The sequence below is a fragment of the Nelusetta ayraudi genome, unplaced genomic scaffold (assembly GCF_046127955.1).
Source record: "Nelusetta ayraudi isolate G7.1 ecotype Tasmania unplaced genomic scaffold, CSIRO-AGI_Nayr_v1 ptg000160l, whole genome shotgun sequence".
In the NCBI taxonomy this organism is placed as follows: domain Eukaryota; kingdom Metazoa; phylum Chordata; class Actinopteri; order Tetraodontiformes; family Monacanthidae; genus Nelusetta; species Nelusetta ayraudi.
Genome location: NW_027466210.1, coordinates 146,888 through 166,069, shown reverse-complemented (window position 1 = coordinate 166,069; position 19,182 = coordinate 146,888). Strand labels below are relative to the sequence as shown.

Below are 19,182 nucleotides of genomic sequence, written 5' to 3'. Positions count from 1 at the left end.
CTTATTGTACGTAATGTTGATTTTACTGACAAATAAAACAATTATTTATTTTTAGAAAAACAAATGTTTACATATGTTTATGATATTTCTCCCTGGGAGATTACACATTGACCCTACAAATCTGACAGTATGTCGTTGTTTAATATAATTACATCTCCTCGGTCAGCTTGTTTCCTTCAAACATCGTATGAGGAAAGTTTATGGCAACCTTGTCAACATAATAGGATTTTTAAAAAAATAGTATAGAATACGGTGTCAACGGGTTCGGGCAGATTCTTGGCAGCCAAAAGGGGAAACCCAGTGCCAGCATGGAAATACCAATCCTGAGAAATGCCTGCAGCCTTATCTGTGACTGACTGCAGACCTCCACCTCTGTAGACACAGGTTATATTAAATTCCAGATGCATCAACAGATTAACACTTGTTTAGAGTCTGGTACTGCAGATGTGGCAAGCAAAAATAAATAAATCCAATAACTCAGAACTAAACAAGTATAACCTTGGAGGATCTTTATCAAAGAATAGAAGTCTCATCTTTGTCAGTGAAGAATTATCCATGGACAGGATTCTGCAGTTTCCTCAACGTGGTTGGTCTCCACTGACAAACTCCAGCTGCTACCATAAAATTTAACCTTCTCATCTGTAAACCCAACTTCCCTCCCAGGCAAAATCCAAGAGATTGCATCATGGTTTGGTCCTGGCTAAATATTTACGCTAGTTTTGCTGTTAAAGATGTCAGGAATGAGAGTCAAGCACTTACTTACACACACACACGCACGCACGCACGCACACACACACACTTGTAGTTATGGGACACAGGATAACAGCTGAGGTTTTCTCAGTGGATCTAAGCTGTCTGTTCAGCATTAAAAAAAAATGGACATATCCACTTAATTGACAAGAACAGGACTAAATTCTCATTGAACAGTTTATTTTAGAACTGCGGTCACAGCTGAAAAATGACATTTAAATGTTACTATATGAGTGGTCTAGACATGTACATGGTATTGTCACTCCATTTATAGCCATGAAAATGCAATAAACTCAAAACAAAAGTAAAGACAGAACAGAGCACTTGTTTTATACCATCCAATTTATTTAATCAAAAACGTGTGTTTTAGGATGAGCTGGATGCGGCCACTGCAGCACGTCTGGGTTTGGGGGTGGTTCCTTCCCTGAAGCCATTCCTGGAAGATAAAAACAATAGTGAGGCTGACACGTTCAACATCTAATTCATTATTATTATTATTATTATTATTATTATTATTTTATCAGTAAACTTCAACTTACTTAAACTATTCTATGTGGTTATATGCAGAACATTAAGATATTAAGTGAGGTCAAATTTTTGCCAATGTACAGGACAGTGTCCATTTCTATATATAAATAAATAAATAAAATTCAGGCTTCTCTTTCCTTTTACTGGAACCACATTTGAGTTGCACAGACACATTTCAATGTCACTGACTTGAAATATTGCTCACCTCAGCAAAAAGGCTGAAATCACTTTGAATTCATTTGTTCAGACATTTATTTTGAAGCATCATTGGTGAGCCGCATTAATGTGTCTAATTACATACATTAGAAACTCACTTTCACTTTAAAAATCCTGAAAATGTCCACAATTGGGTTTACAGTGAACTATATTGTCTCAAATGCTAGTGGATGTTATTTTATGACTTCCTGCTATCCTGACCAGTTTAATTCAATATTGTTGGAACCGATAAACAACTCTGTGGTGTAATGGTACTACTAATTTGACATGGCTGTTTATGGATGCGTCCACAAAAAAACCCACAATCAATCATGACAGACACACAGCTCATTCAGAATTTTAAATTCTGCCTTGTTTGCATCAAGCCAAATACATTTCAGTGAGGGACGAGACCAAGCAGCTCACCTGAATCTGCGGTAGACAACCTTGAGGTGTCTCAGACGGCCAGTACCAGTGGTGCTCCTTCTCTTGGCCTTTGCACTCCAGTTGTCTACAAAACAAAGACATGTGCATCACAGAACTGTCTTTTTTTCTTACACATTCTTAATTCCATCCGCAGACATACCCACTGACACTGAGCACAACAACAAGCACCCCTCATGACACTGAACACAAATCATAAGTTTAGTACTAAAAATGGAATACATACACTTTCTCTTGCGCTTCTCAGGGTACCCGCACTTGCCACATGAGGACTTCTGGAGGTGGTAAGCCTTGGCCCCACAACGACGGCACAGAGTGTGCGTCTTGTTCCGGCGCTTACCAAAAGATGACGTTCCCTTGGTCTAACGAGAAACAGGAAACAATGAAATTAAAAGATAGGGTCAGAAAGTGCACAAAGCTGTTCAACGCTCGATTACTTCTCACTGTCTTGTCTCAGCACAGAAAAATGAATCACAGTAAGTCATATGTTCAGACATTTGTGTTTGAATACATCACTGACAAGACTTGAGTGGCAAAGAATTTGACGTGAGATGTCAACTTGGTACAATGATATAACTGCAATTCAACCATACGTCGACTTCATCCAAACACGCATACCATACAAATATCACTTTAATTTGTAACTGAAGATTTGAGGCACAGGAATACGCTATTGTTTATTCTAAAGACACAGCATGCTAACCCAGTGCGAGGAGACAGTACTGCAATACACAGTTAGCAAGTTAAGCTAACCGCTAAAGTTACTCGACTACAACTGGCCCCTCCAAAAAGGACCCCGATTCCTTTCAGTTACTTGCAAAGTACAACTGGTTATGCCCGAAATAATCTAATAGTTGTTATTCCCCCAAATGCACCAAGACCATTGAAGCATTTAGCCGCAATGCTATATGGCAACATATGAACGCTGCCAGGCTCCGATGGTAAAAGCGTTAAATCCTTTAAAATGACGTTATATTTTATCAATAGTCAAACTAGATAGTAGGAACAGTTTTCCGACATCAGTTTACAAACGTTGCGAGTCAGATAACTTTAGATTAAGACAGATGTTAGAGGATTTCTGTGTTCCAACCTAACAGCTTACCATTTTCGTCCGGTGGCTAAGGGAAAAGAGGCCGGAAGGGGCGCGTGCACACCATCAAATTACATCCGTCATATTTCCTGTGTTACAAAGAAAGGTGACCGCGCAGACGACCCGTCTCGAAAAAAAAAAACAAAAAAAACAACAACCCGAAAACATTTTACGTCCAAAACCCAAATCAGACAGCGTTTTTAGACGCATATTTTCATTTACATTAAAACATAAAATGAAATTCCTGTTTCTAAATTCTTTTTTACCCGAGTTAAACAATTCCGTCCACAAACATCACAATACAGCAAAACTAAAGATTGGTCTACATACATGAAAGATGCCCTATTAATATTACATGTTCAGAAACGTTTATTAGCCTGTTAGCGTATGTAAGTTTGTCAAAACTGCATCCGAATGTTTTGCCCGAGGACCTAGACTGTTCTGTAGCGACACCCAGAGGAGGGAAGTTGAAAGTTGTGTCATACGGGGATGATTCTTCATTGAGTTTTTTGCTTACTTATTCTCACCTATATATCTGAAAAATAAATAATCATTATATGGACAAACATTATAACAAATGTGCAAACCAAGGTTGTATCCAAGTGTTTTTTTTTGTTACATTATTCTCATTGTGATCTATTATACTGAACCAAGAGTATGTGGCATTGCTAATGTAATGTTAGGCACGTTGGTGTCACATGTTTGTTGTACACCAACAACAAACATGTATTTTAAAGCAGTTTTTTATTGTGTATAAGTGTGAAAATCAAGCATGTGGTTGAAATGTGGATTGGTGTTGCTTGCTGATCTATTCCTACTGGTATACCTGGGCCTTTGAATGCTCAGTGTGTAATGTACAGACACCTGGACATAAAACTGAAAACAAAATAAATGTGTTTAGTGAAATAAAGTAACTAAAATCTGATTTCTTATTGGTTTGTAAAAATTTTCGATTCAATATTTCTCACCACTGCTATTGTTTAGTTGTCGCCAAAGGTGCTCAATTGTAAAGAAAAATGTTACAAGGTATTTTTCATGTTGATGCTATTTAGAGCCCTGCTGACAGGATGGATCTTGAAACTGAAGTGTATGCTGACACAGAGTGGAAGGAAGGATGCATATAAGCAAGAAGCGACGCCACATTTAGTACCCTGTTGTCCAGCAGATTAACAGTCGGGATGATCTGCCCCATGATGCAAGTTCCTGGTGGTGACACAGGGAGTAAGACAGCAAACCCAGCACAGAAATGAGCCTCTTCTGTCGGGTCAGAGGGTCACTGAGCTGAGAGAAACAAAGTCCCAACACGCTCACTTTTAGAGATATTACGTGTCTGTCCAACTGGGAGGAGCCCGGGGGTAGACCCAGATCATACTAGTGGGACTACATATTCAATCTGGCTTGGCACTGTCTCAATGTCCTGAGGGCCGGAGCTTAAAGTAGGATGTCTGGGCGCAGCCTGTTGCAATACTTGACCCAAATATGATAGGCAGCTAGAAATAAGATGGCTGCAACTTTAAGTAATGAGATTAGTAATAAGAATTCAGCGTTTAATCTTAATTCGGAGTCAGTGACGCAAATCAAGAGCTACAGGGTAGCACATTTAACAGTGGTGATATCTCAGTCAAACAGTTTTGGAAGCAGGCTGTGGTTGATATAACATGTTAGAAACACCTGGGCTTTTCCTTCTTGTTCTATCAGGTTTATGCTTGCCTGTAACTCAAACTCTCCACCTGATATCAAATCCTTCTACTTTTGTGGAGAGTCCATACTTGAAGTGTCCTTCTAGAATAGAGCACAGATAAGGATTTTACAGCCTCAGCAATTACATATTCAGTGGCGCTCCTTCAATGTAATTCCAGTGGGAGATGCTTATCTGTCACTTAATGTAGTGGTGAAAGAGCCAGATAAACCAGTCAGTCATTTTCCACCCGGACAGGTACATCAACACAAAGAAGATGTGTGACCTTGTGTTTTTCCGGTTGGGGAGCACGTTAATGGGAGGCAGCGCGCGAGCAGCTCCCGAGGAGAACTGAGAGAAGGCGCGCCCTCTTCCTTTTACATTGCAGTCACGCAGCTTTGCTCGGATTTGAGGTGCAGCGTGGTGAAGGATGCGAGCCGCTCTCCTCCGCGCAAACGCTCCCCCCTCGCGCACGTCGTGCATTTCTAATTGAAAGAGGTTGGTCCGTTTTGCGTTTGGAGCAAGCGCGTTTACATTTGGTTAATTCGCATGTGATAGAGCCGAGAAAAACAACACAATCCCCCCCACCGACTACGTGTTTTTTTTTTTTTTTTAGGCTTTGTAGCATTAACGCTCAAGGGTTCATTTGCAGGGGGAAGCGGACGCCGATTCCTCGCGCAGCTGCGGTCATATCCGCCGATTGATGCGATTCGTGGCGGTGATGCTGCGGCATGGAAACAATGGTAAACGGGGTTGGGAAAAAAAAAAATAGCCTAAAAGAAAGCGAAGTGATGGATATCGTCCCGTCCAGAGGGTAGAAGGCAGCAACGGTGCCGGTTCTGAATGCAGCGGGGAGAGACACCTGAGCGGGTGTCACCGTCAGCCGGATGCTGCGCCGAAGGATGGCATATGTCGACCCCTCGTCGGGGAAAGACATACTCGGCAACAGATCTCTTTGTTTCATATTCATTTGCGCATTTGGACTCGTTACCCTCCTGCAGCAGATCCTCTATGGGAAAAACTACATCAAGAGGTAGGTGTTGTGTTTGCTTTTGATCCTCCCTAATTGGCAATTAAAGCTCAGGCCTGGTTTATACCGCAGTTTTCTTCTATTTCTCGTGGTGATAAACAACATTGGAAGCATGCCTTTTAATTGATATATTTATATGTATTGCTGATGCATAGATTATGTGCTTACATGGATGCATGGGGGTATTCTGACACATCAGAGGGAGCACTTATTGGGCAGGGGGTATGGGGGGGGGGGGGGGGGGGAAAGAAGCTTTACTTGGCTGCAAAGGACAATAGCAATTAACCATCCATCTTTTTTTCCCAGCGGCATAGAAGCAGTTTCCATTGGATTTATTTTCATTGGTATTTCTCTGAAAAAAAAAAAAGAAGCATCACATTCATACCATACACAGCGCTCTGCCAGTGTATGGTAATGGTTTTTTTCCCTTACTTTCACCAGAGATTTTTTTTGGGTTGTTTTTTCTGTTTCAGCCTCCTTGACTGGTCGTAGCCTACATCTCATGTAATTTTTAAACATCAAAAAGAAAGAAAAGAAGCCGTGACTGCAGAAGTCAACAACGATGCCAGCAAACGCTACAGATGTGTGTTTCTTCTGGGTCCTCAGTTTAATAATTTATTTGACCATGGGCTGCACTTAACTGAACACACAGCCACTGCAGAGCCTTGTTTTGTAATTCCTCTGCAACAGAAGGGCCTGCTGATGTCCCGCGTCATTTCACGAGTCGAACTCAGGGGAGCGTTTTCGCCGTCAAACCTCATGTCCCTTTAATAACAAACAACAACAAGCAACAAAACAAATCCTGAGACTTGAGACGAGCAGATTCTGAGAAGCCAGGATGTTTGATTTTGAGAACGTCACAACGCACCGAACAATCTGAAAATATCTTTGTCCCCACTGACAGATTTGCTTCCCCCCAAAACAATTTTTTTCCAAACAGCACATATATGTTTACAACGATGCAAACATACATGCGCTGCAGTCTGGAGACCCGCCTCCCCCGCCCTCCTTCACAGCCTAAACCAACCAACCAACCAACCCCACCCCTCCCTCCCCCTAGCTGCCACCCCGCTGGGCTGTTCTGACGGTACCACATGGATTCATGGCATCCCGACACATCCGCAGTGGAATGCATGAATCCAGAGCCGACACGCACCTTTCTTACTCCGCCTGCCTGCAGCCTCCCGAGGCCGCTCTGCTACTCTCACTCCGCCTGGGAGGCAATTAGAAAAAAAAAGAAAAAAAAGTGGGGAAGCAGGCAGCACAGGGGGGGTGGAAACCAGCTGGCTCAGCAGCAGCCATTTTGCTACAGCCTGCCTACACACACACACACACACACGCACACACCTCGGTGCAAGCGGAGGCTGGAGGGGGATATGGAGATAACGGCGGGGAGAATGCTGAAATCTGTGTGTGTGTGTGTTTTTTTTTTTTGTGTGTGTGTGTGTGTGTGTGTGTGTGCACGCGCGTATGGCCATGTGTGATGCAGAGAAGATGGGAGAGAAGATGTCATCTCCCAGTCACAGTCACATGGGTTCGAACACACCCAAGCCACAGCCGTATCCAGGGACTGGGGGACGTGCTGGGCTGGCAGGGTGTCTGTCGTGACAGAACCTAAATTTAGAGGCAGTCAGAGGAGACATTTGGGTTGGCTTGGATTGAGAAAAAAAAAAGCAAATAACAAACAGCACCAGAGCCAAACTGGAGCCAAATTCTGCTCCTGTAATGTGGGTGGACGGGCTTAAAAGTCAAAATCAGTCGTCGAGGGAGCTGAACTCGATGGATCCGTCTCTTTGCGTTACGCGGGACGGCATTTGAGGAGTCGCATGAATAGACCTGCCTGCCTTTTCTCCGGCCAGATTAGCTTGAAGTTCCACGGAAAATGCAAGACTGATTGTCACGCTTCTGTAAATGAAGACATGTCATCTTTCAACTCTATCTGACTCAAGGAGGTTGAGGTCTAAAAATAGTCCCCGGGCAGAAAGAGTTGTGCCGAGGGGCCATCGGCTGAAAGTGGGTTGGTTTTAATGGAAAATGAGGATGGTGCATTATTTGCCCTCAACTCCTTCACGAGTTAAAATGTTGATAATTGCATTCCTCGAGAAAGGAAATATCTTGAATAGGAGTTCCAGTTGTTCAATTGTTCTTTAGGTGAACGTTAGAAATAAATTAAACAAAGTGTGCATTTATACCTGCAACAGCTTTTCATATTTAGATCACTTGAATAGAATTTACTGCAAACAAACAACAAAAAAACCTTGAGTTAAACCATCCACTGTCCTTTACTGGCCCTCTGACGAGCAGATAAGTACTGCAGAGCAACTAAGTGCTCGTTGTTTGTCTCATCTAATGCTTATAGATCCCTGTCTGAAACGTCCTCATAATTGAGTCGGTGGGAGGCAAATGGGTTTTTATTATGTCAAGCGAGGAAGGGAGCGGACTGATTTGTGAGTCAGAGGCAAACAAGCCGAAACATTGGAAAGTGTCACTTTTTAAACACTCTGCGCTCCCAGGGACAGATTGACATTTTGGCAAACTTGCCAAGATATAAATAGGGTTTGATGAGCGGCCCAGCATCCACATTGGGAATGTAGTTTCAGCACTGTATTTACCATAAAAAAAAAAAAAAAAACAGCTGTGTAATGTTCCATTATCATTTCAGAGCGTGGTGAATGTGCAGGTCTCTACTCCTCCGCAGGAGCGTTTTGGAGCTGGAGGAGGGAACGGACCTATTCGTATGACTGGAGGGATTAAGCCAGTAGGCGAAATTGCCAAAACTGTTGAACTATCCTTTTAGGTTTTGCCAGAGGCTGTGAGCAGAGGGCCAAGAGTGCTCTACTGTGGGGACCCGTAGAGATTTTTTGATATTTCACCACGCGAGGCCTCTCCGCCGGATGAAAAAGATCCAACTCGATGCGAGACTTTCCTAAAAAGCATCTCTCTGAAAAGAAATAGCTGTGGTTTTTCTGCTCGGCGGCTGGCTGCGCGCGAGGAAAAAAAAAAAACGCAGCCGAGTGTCATTGACGCGTCAAAGTAGCACTCACAGAGCACGGCTGCAGAGATGCGCTGGTGGAAGCTCACGCCGATGAATTTCCCCTCACATAATGGAGCCAGAGAAGCCTCGCTGTGGCCGGTGTCTCTGTTGAGTTGGGCAGAACACCCACGGAGCACTCAGTGGAGTGAGTCACACGTGGACGCATAATGATGAGCCCAGAGTCAGAGAAGTCGGACGCCCGCGGACATTTTGATGTGTGGTGCTGGGTCAGTGCGCTCACAGATGAGGACAAATTCCACGAGAAAGTGCAAAATTGATGGATTATTATTTCCTGACAGATTATTTGATCCTGGTTTTATTGATTGCTTTCACTTAATCCATACAAAAACCAACCAATGTGCTCCTGTTCAAAAAACTCACTTCAGCAAACTTTGGTGATGATGGAGAATTACTGAGTAAGATGACTGATACATATACACACAACTAAACTGTGTATATATAGTAGTAGTTTCAGTAGAGCAGTCTGCTTTCGATTTCACATTTATGAATCACAACTGAGTGTGAGTATAGTAAGTGATATATTAACATATGAGGTCTAACAGTTATGCAGGTCAGACAGGATTGAATGGAACAACACAAATATCACAGCATGACACAAAAAGTGAACTGTGCCTGGTTTGACTTTCTTTCTAACTGTTTTCCTTGAGCCTTAACGTTGCTCCAGCTCACTGTATTTATTCATGTGTTCATGAGTGTGCACATTTGAGTTGTGTGAATTATTATTATTATTATTATTATTATTATTATTATTATTATTATTTTTTTTTTTAAAGGTGCAAGGGTGTTGGTTGTGTGTGTTCTGACATTTACGCAACAAGGACGCTAAACGCTATTGTGAACTGCCTGCATTTTCTTACTAGTTCGCAACAGTTTAGCCGACTCAAAGGGGACGAGACAGGAAATTGGACCGGTCCTGTTAATTTCTCGGATGATGGATCTCTGAAGCCGGCCAGAAATGGAAGGAAAAGGTACCTTTCCAGCGTGACTGACTGCACAACACCTCTGAGGGAAAGAGAGTGTGTGTGTGTGTGTGTGTGTGTGTGTGTGAGAGCGAGAGCGAGAGAGAGAGAGAGAGAGACAGAGAGAGAGTGAGAGAGAGAGAGAGAGAGAGAGAGAGAGAGAGAGAGAGAAAGACAACACAAGTTTCAGATGCATCGTAGTGATGAAGCCAGAACGCTTGCATGTGTGGACAGGGGCTCATGGGAAGCTTTACAGAGTAATGGGGATTAACTCCTGTACAGCAGCATATTCACATCTCTTTTGTTTGTCCTTTTCTTCCTTTCTAAAAAACCTCTACTTGTTTCTGAGAGCGGCAGGTTTAGGAAGTGAGTGCTGATGTCATCAGGGCCGCATCACGCTTTCAGCCTCTAACTTGACCTGTCTGCATGTTGACAGATGTTTCCGTCAGAATTTACAGCCTGATTCACAGATCTCCGTAATAGTCACACCCTGCCTAGCCGATATTAAGAAGAAAAAAAAACGCCCTCAAAGGTAGGCCTGTTTGAAGGCATTTTTAAATATTTTATTTTCACAGAAACCCAAAGAATGCCTCTTTTTGTTCCATTAGTTTTCCCTTCTTTCTTTCTTTTTAATTTTTTGACAAATTAAAGGTACAAACTCTCATATTTTTGCAGTGGTGGTTGCACTTCAGATTTGCTCCTTTTTGCATGTTGTCTGATCCCGTTCACCTTGACCCCCCTCCCCCTCCCCCTCCCCCTCCCCGCAGATGTCCGTCCCCCCCCCCCGTCCTTCCCCGAAGCTGCTTGAACCTGCGGCTTCCTGTCGATGTACCGGCTTCTCCTCGTTCCCTTCTGTATCCCATCCAGCACCATCTCCAAAATGCCTTGTCCTGCCCGAAAACCTGTGTCTCATGTGTTCTGCACAGCTTTGTGTGTGCACGCCATGTACATATCGTGGACGACTGCTCTCTACTGCCCCCCTCCCCCCGCTCCCCTTCTCACATCTGCATTGTCTCTCTCTGCGACGTGGATAGAACCCCCCCCCCCCCCGCTGGTCCAGGAACGTAACAGAATCCCCCCAACCGCCCGCCTACAAAAACAAGTTTCCAACCATGATTTGCACACAGCCAAAATTAGTCTGGATTGGTTAGAGATCGACATCGACCTGAGATGAAGATGCCTAGAAACACGTGCAATCGTAGCTAAAAACGAGCATGAGAAGCTTTGACAGGGAACGTCAGGAACACGCCGCACCATCAGCCGGATGTAGACAACCAGTTCCATCGTTTCTCATCCGTATGATTTCATCCCCGGCATCTTGTTCTGTTCTGTGCATCCCTTCACCGTACTGCTTGCCGTCTTCTGTTTCTTTTCTTCCTCTTTTCAATGACTGCCATTGTTCCCATGGTTTTTTACACTCATGTCATTTTGCCTCCACAGCCGCGGGTGACGTCCCGCGACACTCAGACGCATTCCGAATCCATTGAATGTCGCGAGCACATTCCGTTTAATTCTCATTCATGTAGATCTGTAAAACACAAGTGCTGAAATCTCAAAATGCTCAAAATGTGAAGACATTCCCATGCTAATGTTCTAGCATTTTGGGACTGTTTGGAGCTAAAATGTATAATGCTAAAGCTCATTAACATGTATAATGAATATATATATCTATATATATATATATATATATATATATATATATATATATATATATATATATATATATATATATATATATATACATGAATATACATGAATAATCAATAATTCATAATTAATGCAAAAGAAAAATGGCAATAATTAATTCATCTAAAAGAGTAAGCAGCGAAAAAAAAGAAAATATTTGTGCAGTAATGCTGCTCAATAAAAAATGCTAAAAAAAAAAAAAGGGAAAATGTGCAGTATTGTCACTTTGACAGCACTCTTTTCAACGTCAATGTTTGTCCACACAGCAGCATAAAAGTGGATGACGGCCTTAATTTTAGATCGCTGTGTCCACTGCTTCAATGTAATAATAAAAAGCCTCCATCCTGACCACCCTCTTGTCCAAACACACACTCCCACGAGCGCACTCCTATTCATGTTGCACGCTGATTGCATGGGATTAAGAAAAACCAGACACATTCGCTGCAAGTCACGAGGCATCAGCATCCACACTTACTGACACCTCAGTGTTAATTTTAGACAACCAACACGAAAAACACACGATTTATGTCTTTCTTTTTGGGTTCACGTTGCCATTTCAATAAGATGCTCTTATACATGTGTCAATGTAAAAAAGGAAAGGCCTTTTATTTATGATTAGATGTTTGCATGCACATCTGTGTATGTGTTTATCTGCACGATGCACCAACAAGTCCCCTGTGTAATAATGCAACCGTCCAACGTGACATCACATTATCGCCCGTATGCATTGAATAACACATGGGTAGATTTTATCACTGCAGCTCGGTCACAGCACGCTGCTATAGCCCTCTAGCAGGCTATGCACTGGAATCGAGGTTGTCCTCCTTTTCAGGCTGCCTCCTTTCAACCCAGTATGCCAGAGCCAAACCATTAAAGTTGCCATCAAATCAATTAAATCAGTAAAAATATGAGAGGTGTTATTGTTCTGCGCTCAGCACAGTCAACTTAAGAACCACAATATAAATAGAATCGGATGAAAGTGTCCCAGTGTTTCCATGTCCTTGTATGTGACGCCCCCCGAGTCTCATCCCTTCTGTCATGTGTCACCCAACAATCCGACACTTTTCTTCTTTTCTTTCTTTTCAAAGTCCAACCGACACATTTTGATCAATGTACATGTAAAATGTCGACTGCATCTTTCCTCCATGTGTTGCCGTGACACTATTTGGGCGACGATGACGCTGTCTATCCCTCCAGGTTTCTGGAAAATTATGATGGATCCTTTGAGTTCAACTCCACTGCGTGCAGGGAGCTCAGACAGGAGATCATGGACGTCAAAGTCCTGACAATGTGAGTGATCCGGACATGGCAGGCAAATGTTTACCTCTCTGCGCCGCATAAAGTAATGCTGAAGCAGCGTGCGGATGTACTGCGCGCAAGTCATGAAAACTACATATGTCATACAGTGTTTACAATGTACAGAAGCGTATTGGATTCACTTGGAAAAGAAAAAGCTCTGTTTTTCGCTGTAATTATGTCTGTTTTTTGATGTTTGATCTTTATTGAGAGCTGGATTTAGTGCGATCAGTTGGACATATATGGCATGCTCCACGGATACGAGATGATGCATTTGAAATGCATTCAGGCTGGCTACGTGGTGACCCAAGAGACGATCAGGAAGCACGGCGTGGAGCTGAGGCGCCGCTAAATTACCACGAAAAACAGGGAAAAATTAGTCTGAAAAATATCACACAGAAAAACAGAAAAAAATAAATGACTCCAAAAACAGGGAAAAAAATAATTACCGCGAAAAACAGAGCTTTTTTTTTTCTCCAAGTGAATGCAATACGCTTCCGTAACAATGCAAGCACACTTATAATCGTGTCCCACACTGTGTTTGTATCCTGTGTCTTTAACGGGCACAGCAGGAAGGGAATGCTTGCTGGTGCAGCTCATTCCAGTGTGAGTTTGGTATTAGCTGGAGAACAAGGTTGTTAAAGAGAATCAAATATATATTATTTCTGCTCTGAAAGGGACATAAACATCTCCACTTTTTCATCCATGTGGGCATGTTCTCCTAAGTCAGCGGATTTATCTTTAGATACCTCCCTTCAAAGCGACCGTTGCGTCGAATTAATGGGAAACCAATTGACCGGCCAAGACACAAAGTGGCCGCAATGCTGATGACGCACAAGAGACACTTTGTGTGTCTACTTTAGGACTTACAGAAAACTATGAGTCCCCCATTTATGCAACACCGTTTATTATTTGGTCAGATTTATCACGCTCTGCGTCAATAGCCGAGGCCAATCCGAGGTTCGCCTCTCCTCCAATGTGACAGTGAACATTGTCCAGTGACCTTCAGCTCCGGAACCCGGCGGCTGTCGAAACTTAAATGTCGAACATCGTCTCAGCCAGCGCGAGTGGCTGAGAGCCACGCCTGGCTGAGACAGAAAGCAGCTGCTGTCGCTCTGCCAGAGAGACGGGAAGACACGTAACGGTGCCACCCTGTCTCCCAGAGCAAATCACATCTCCCAGTCAAGTATCAGTTCAAGGGCGGCTATTTGCAGACAAGAGGCACCCACTCAGAGATCCTGATCCAGTTGTAAGCACACGGCAGAGTTGACCAACTTTTCCCTCCGTTTGCTTCTTTCCCAGTCTGCGAGCTGTCATGTTTTGGCACCACTGTGATTTTCCTCATTTCACTAAACCCTCTGCCTGCATGACAGGGTGAAAACCTCAGACCTGTTTGAGAGATGGAGAAACTTGCAGGTGTGCAAATGGGAGCAGAACAAGGAGGAGACGAGCAACTTCAAGTAAGAACTAGAGATCTTAGACAGCTAAGATCTCCAACATTTCCTCACTCCTCTTTTTTTTAATTTTTTTTTTTTTTTTAATAATTTTTTAGGTTTATTTATCTATTTATTTTTAATCATTCTGAATTAAATTTTGATTTGGCAACCTGGTATGCCAGATCAAACTTTTCTTTTTTCAAAGGGACCCTACAGTGGCCACTTCCAGATCTAATAAATGAATTTTGGTTTCCCCTCCCCTATCTGCTCCATCCGTGGCTCCGCCTTGTAACAGCCTACACAACTATGATAACCAGGCTGTTTCTTTCAATGGAAAGCCGCCTCAGAATCTGAACGGCTCATTTTGAGGCAATGGCATGGAAAAAGGCAGCCCGTCTAGAAACACTGTCGTCAAAGAGTGTTGTGTTAGTTGGCAAACCAGTAACGCAAAAGACCCTTTTGAATGTGTCCAAGTTTTTCAGAAACCCAATGCTAATCTTTTATAGCAGCAGTCACTGTTTCCAGCTGTCAGTCTCCTCTTCCTGGTCTTCTTCCGAGTTTTTTCTACTTCTCACGTACTTCTAGGCTCTTTATTTTTTAAGGAAACGAACCTGTCAAAACAAACAGAAACCAATATCATCTTGCGCCACTCCGAAAAAACCTTAGCATTAGTGGTAATGAAAGATCGTCAACCAAGACTATATTAGTCCATACATGTTCCATGGTGGCATGTCACCTCCAGCCCAAGACCTCACAATCTCTCTGTGACACTGTTAAATCTTCCATGGAGTCTGAGAACTCTGTCAGTGGAGTTTAAAAGCTTCTCAGAGTCTTATTGTCCACCTGAAGGAACCCCTGAAAGCCATTTAGTTTAGTACAGTAAGACCATAAGGAAAGATTTTATAATGATATTTCTATACTTACAGACATTGGGGTCATTGGGCTTTCAAACAATGAGGTAAAACCAATTTCAACACAAGAGTGAAGCTATTTTTGGATGCGACCGTCCCCCGGTTGTGTCCGGATGAGCTGACCACAGTGCTCTGCTCTGTCCTCTTGAAGGATGTCTCTGTCTCGCTGCTGCAACGCCCCATCCTTCCTGTTCACCACCAAGAGGAACACTCCCGCTGGAACCAAGCTGAGGTACGAGGTGGACACCAGCGGCATCCTGTCCATCACCACCGAGGTCTTCAAGATGTTCCCTGACGTGAGTTCATCACCTTCTCAAGTTCAAGACCGCACCAAACGAGACCAAGACCTTGTCTTGACTGGTCGAAAATCCAGAGTCAGCCCAGTCCGAGACCGAGACAAGACCGAGTAAAAATGCCCCCGAGTCCGGGATGAGACCAAGGCCTTTAAAAAGAGGTCTTGAGACCAATCTCGAGTACTACAATACTACTTTTGTCCCACCTGGGCGTGTAAGCTGCATTTGAATATTCCAAGTAAATTGTGTGTGTGTGTGTGTGCTCCCCGCAGGACATGCCCTATTCCAAATCCCAGTTCAAGAAGTGCGCTGTGGTCGGAAACGGTGGCATCATCAAGACCAGCAAGTGCGGGAAGGAGATTGACTCAGCGGACTTTGTGTTTAGGTAGGCCTCACACGGCACAGCGGCGCTCGCTGCCAATTTGAAGTCTTGAGGGTGTTCGTCATCAAAATTAAAACTCAATATTGTCACAGATTAGCATGAGTTTCTTTCCCTTTCTGCAGGTGCAACATCCCTCCCATCAATGAGAAGTACGCGGCCGACGTCGGCACCAAAACAGATCTGGTGACCATAAATCCGAGCATCATCACTGAGAGGTAATGTCTCCGCCCCCATCGACCTAGCCTCCCCTGCCCCCTGTGCGTCTCCTCACACCTCCATCTCTTTCCGTGCAGGTTCCAGAAGCTGGAGAAGTGGCGGCGCCCGTTCTACGAGGTCCTCCAGAACTACGAGAACGCGTCCGTGGTGCTCCCGGCGTTCTACAACACCCGCAACACCGACGTGTCCTTCCGGGTCAAGTACATGCTGGACGACTTTGACTCGCAGAGGGGCGTGTTCTTCTTCCACCCGCAGTACCTGCTCAACGTGCAGCGCTTCTGGGCGGTGCAGGGCGTGCGCGCCAAGAGGCTGAGCAGCGGCCTGATGCTGGTGACCGCCGCCATGGAGATGTGCGAGGAGGTCCACCTCTACGGCTTCTGGGCGTTTCCCATGAACCCCTCCGGCGTCTTCATCACCCACCACTACTATGACAATGTCAAGCCGCGGCCGGGCTTCCACGCCATGCCCAACGAGATTTTTAATTTCATTCACATGCACACGCGCGGGATCGTCCGCGTGCACACAGGGCAGTGCACGTGATTCCCGAGTTTGTTCAGTTCAAATCAGGTTGTGTTTTTCTTCATTTTCCCCCCCGTATTTCTGCCTGTTAGACAGAGAGGCAGCCACCTAAGTGAACACATCCACAGTTGCTTGCTTTACTTCACCCTCCCTATTTATAATGTCTACCTTCAGATTTTTATTTTTTAGATTTATCTATTGTTTTTTGTTTTTAATATGGCCCACGACTGGCCGTCAATGACTACAGTTACCCTCGACTGGCACCATAGGATGCTTGTTTTTAAATGTGAACGGTGTTCTTCATTGTGATGCAGTTTTTGTGTGAAGTTTTCTAGTGGCTCTGCTTGTACAGACGTGTTGTTTTCTACTAGACGTTGCACAAATATTTACCGGGCTGCAGTGTGGCGTGTCTTTGTGCTCGCCCCTCTCCTCCTTCCCCCCCACACACTTTATCTCAGACACCTCACAGGTGGGCCAACTTAAAAAAAAATGGACTGTAAGTAAAATCAAATCCAAAAGCCACAAGCCCAAAATGATGAATGAAGGCTGGCCACACACTAGGTGATAGTCTAAACTTCAAGAAAAGAAATGTTGTGGCCTGCAGACATATGGACAGTATTTACTAGACTTGTTTTCTTACAATAAAATCCTCTGAACTCCAATGACTCAAGGTCGCACGTGACTTCATCCGCTCTTTATGTAAATATCGTAAATAGCGATCGTGTTTGCTATTTATGATTCAGTATCACTGTGGTTCTGACTCAATTGGGGTTAAAAACAATTGTATTGAGGTCAGACACTTGATGCCGGACTCACGTAATATGTCCAGCATAAGCAGGTAAAATTCAACCATCAGTTGTCAGCTTTTGTAATCTATTTCACCAAGTTTACCAGGTAAATCTTTTGAAGATTAGCACCACGGCCTGTTTTCAGCGGCCAATCTCCCCCCGCCACCCTTTTAAATAAATTTCTGTTGAAATCAGAATGAAAAGTAATTTTAAATAAAACAGATTTTAACAATTCTACTGCTTTAGCTAAACCTGGAAAAGCCAAACAGAGCTCGCCCTCTCGCTGTCATTCATGTCTTAAAGCCATGCTGCCTTATGGGATATCACACGGCGCACCCATGTGTTTTGGTTTTCCCTTCCTGCTAATCTCCGACATCACGGACTGAATCTTAGTTGGTCTTCCTGAGTCATAGGGGACATTTGAGCGCGAGTGTGCCGGCGCTCGCCAGCTTGTGTTTTCCGTAGGAGCAAAGTGAAGTCTTGACTCTCTGTGAAATCCACTCATAACCACGTGATGCTCTGCATGACTGCTCTATACTTGGCTTTGTGTGTGCCTGCCTCGATGATCACTGAAATATGTTTACACTTATGCCTCGACTGACCTTCACGGAATTGTATACTCAAACCTTCACGCAGAAACGTAACAGGTGGGTGTGTCGCAGCGAGTTGCACAGTAGCGGATGCTGAGCTCAGCCATTTAAAAAAAAAAAAAAAAAAAAAAATTGAGAGTGATGATGTCGTTTGCAGCCCTTATATGAAGTGTTAGAAACATTTATCATCCGATAGCAATTCCACCGTTTTGTCATTCCTTTTTTTTTTTTTTTTTACCTGCTTAGCTTTGCATTGTGTTTCTTTTGTTTTTCTAAAAGGCACCCGTTGTGTCTTTGTTGTATTAAGAGGTTTAAGTTGATCAAATCTGAGTTCCAGCTAAATCATAAATGGAAAAGACAGGAAACTGGTCTGTGGGCTGAAGGGAGGGAATAACGTAGCTGCAGTGTTTCTTAACTGACTCTTGGACATTCTTTCTACTGTAATTGTGTTTGTAAATAAACTTGTTTGGAATTTTCTCACTTGCACTTTTATGGGATGTTTATTTTGCACGTGTTTGTTTCTGATATCTGACAATCTGAAGCTTTTCCAGAAGTAAAAATGGGATTTTTTTTTTTTGCTTGGCGCTGATGGGAAAGTGCCAGACCTGCTCCCAGATGACACGAGACTCATTATGGTTAACTGGTCATTTCAGACTAGTTAACCTGTGGTTTGTCCGGTACAATTAGCTCTCGCCAAGCAAACGCTCTGTCAACATCTCAATTATTAAGCAGCAACTGGTGTCCAGTCATCGACTCTAACTGTTGAGGTCTTCAAGTTCCACCGTGTCCTCCAAATTGTTTGGGGAAATTAGTTAAAGACTCAGGCATCTCAGAGCAAAACTAAGTTTATATTGTGGTTTTTGTCCTTTTGGCACAATAGATAAAAAGTGTACTTTTGTTTAGCAACATTAAAGAAAATGTGGCAGGTGGCCTGCAACACATCAAGACAGACACAAAAGTGGCCTTTTCTAATCACAAAGATATCCGTAAGTAAGTAGATCACACAACCCCATTATCAGATTGCATTGAAATCATGCAGCGTGGTGTGAGCACCTGGTGAGATATGATTCCTTGGCATATTGGGTCAAATAAGGTTTAGGTTCGCTGCCATGCGCCAGTTGGGTAATGTGACGCTGAAAGATCAATAAAGTCTGAAATTAAACTCTCTGCCCTTCTCTCCCGAGGCCGCATTGTCAGGTAGCAGGTGGCGGCAATAACGCTAATGGGATAATTTGGCTCGCGGTCAGGTGCAGATGTGCGCAGCGTCTCAACGAGAGGGAACCGTGTGCACGGGGGGGGGGGAATTAATGCCTTTCCAAACAAACAGAGATAACGC

At 43.7% G+C, this 19,182-nt stretch overlaps 2 protein-coding genes, 1 long non-coding RNA gene and 2 other non-coding genes across 8 annotated transcripts; 1 reads left to right on the top strand and 4 right to left on the bottom strand.

Moving 5' to 3' along the window:
* Window positions 1-1,074: 1,074 nt before the first annotated feature.
* On the bottom strand, window positions 1,075-3,141 carry rpl37 (ribosomal protein L37). Its single transcript, XM_076013865.1, has 4 exons — window positions 3,020-3,141; window positions 2,144-2,279; window positions 1,900-1,984; window positions 1,075-1,186 (listed from the first exon to the last, which is right to left on the bottom strand). Exons 1-4 carry the CDS (start codon window positions 3,020-3,022, stop codon window positions 1,117-1,119), a joined length of 294 nt encoding a protein of 97 aa, XP_075869980.1. The 5' UTR covers window positions 3,023-3,141; the 3' UTR covers window positions 1,075-1,116.
* Window positions 1,477-1,555, bottom strand: LOC142880194 (small nucleolar RNA SNORD72). Its single transcript, XR_012925400.1, has one exon. It is a non-coding gene; the product is annotated as a small nucleolar RNA SNORD72 (small nucleolar RNA).
* Window positions 2,363-2,442, bottom strand: LOC142880190 (small nucleolar RNA SNORD72). The gene has a single exon (XR_012925396.1). It is a non-coding gene; the product is annotated as a small nucleolar RNA SNORD72 (small nucleolar RNA).
* Window positions 3,142-5,074: 1,933 nt separating the features above from the next.
* On the top strand, window positions 5,075-18,323 carry st8sia5 (ST8 alpha-N-acetyl-neuraminide alpha-2,8-sialyltransferase 5). Of its 4 annotated transcripts, XM_076013869.1 has the most exons (10): window positions 5,075-5,183; window positions 5,338-5,718; window positions 9,631-9,738; window positions 10,166-10,261; window positions 12,613-12,705; window positions 14,085-14,171; window positions 15,210-15,354; window positions 15,624-15,736; window positions 15,856-15,948; window positions 16,027-18,323. In XM_076013869.1, exons 2-10 carry the CDS (start codon window positions 5,573-5,575, stop codon window positions 16,487-16,489), a joined length of 1,344 nt encoding a protein of 447 aa, XP_075869984.1. In that variant the 5' UTR covers window positions 5,075-5,183; window positions 5,338-5,572; the 3' UTR covers window positions 16,490-18,323. The 4 variants fall into 4 exon arrangements, with proteins under 4 accessions (XP_075869984.1, XP_075869983.1, XP_075869986.1 ...); XM_076013868.1 differs by lacking the exon at window positions 5,075-5,183 and having other exon boundaries at window positions 5,221-5,718; XM_076013871.1 differs by lacking the exons at window positions 5,075-5,183; window positions 10,166-10,261 and having other exon boundaries at window positions 5,221-5,718.
* Window positions 14,564-15,175, bottom strand: LOC142880163 (uncharacterized). Its single transcript, XR_012925391.1, has 2 exons — window positions 14,884-15,175; window positions 14,564-14,758 (listed from the first exon to the last, which is right to left on the bottom strand). It is a non-coding gene; the product is annotated as an uncharacterized LOC142880163 (long non-coding RNA).
* Window positions 18,324-19,182: the final 859 nt, after the last annotated feature.

Excerpts from the sequence above, each read along its gene's own strand:
- rpl37 (XM_076013865.1), bottom strand. Across the intron at positions 1,985-2,143 it reads TGAGAAGCGCAAGAGAAAGT|ACAACTGGAGTGCAAAGGCC; the intron begins GTATGTATTCCA and ends TTTGTTTTGTAG. Across the intron at positions 1,187-1,899 it reads GTTGTCTACCGCAGATTCAG|GAATGGCTTCAGGGAAGGAA; the intron begins GTGAGCTGCTTG and ends TTTATCTTCCAG.
- st8sia5 (XM_076013869.1), top strand. The coding sequence starts at position 5,573 with ATGCTGCGCCGAAGGATGGCATATGTCGACCCCTCGTCGGGGAAAGAC. Across the intron at positions 5,719-9,630 it reads GGGAAAAACTACATCAAGAG|TTCGCAACAGTTTAGCCGAC; the intron begins GTAGGTGTTGTG and ends TTTTCTTACTAG. Across the intron at positions 15,737-15,855 it reads TCAGCGGACTTTGTGTTTAG|GTGCAACATCCCTCCCATCA; the intron begins GTAGGCCTCACA and ends CCCTTTCTGCAG.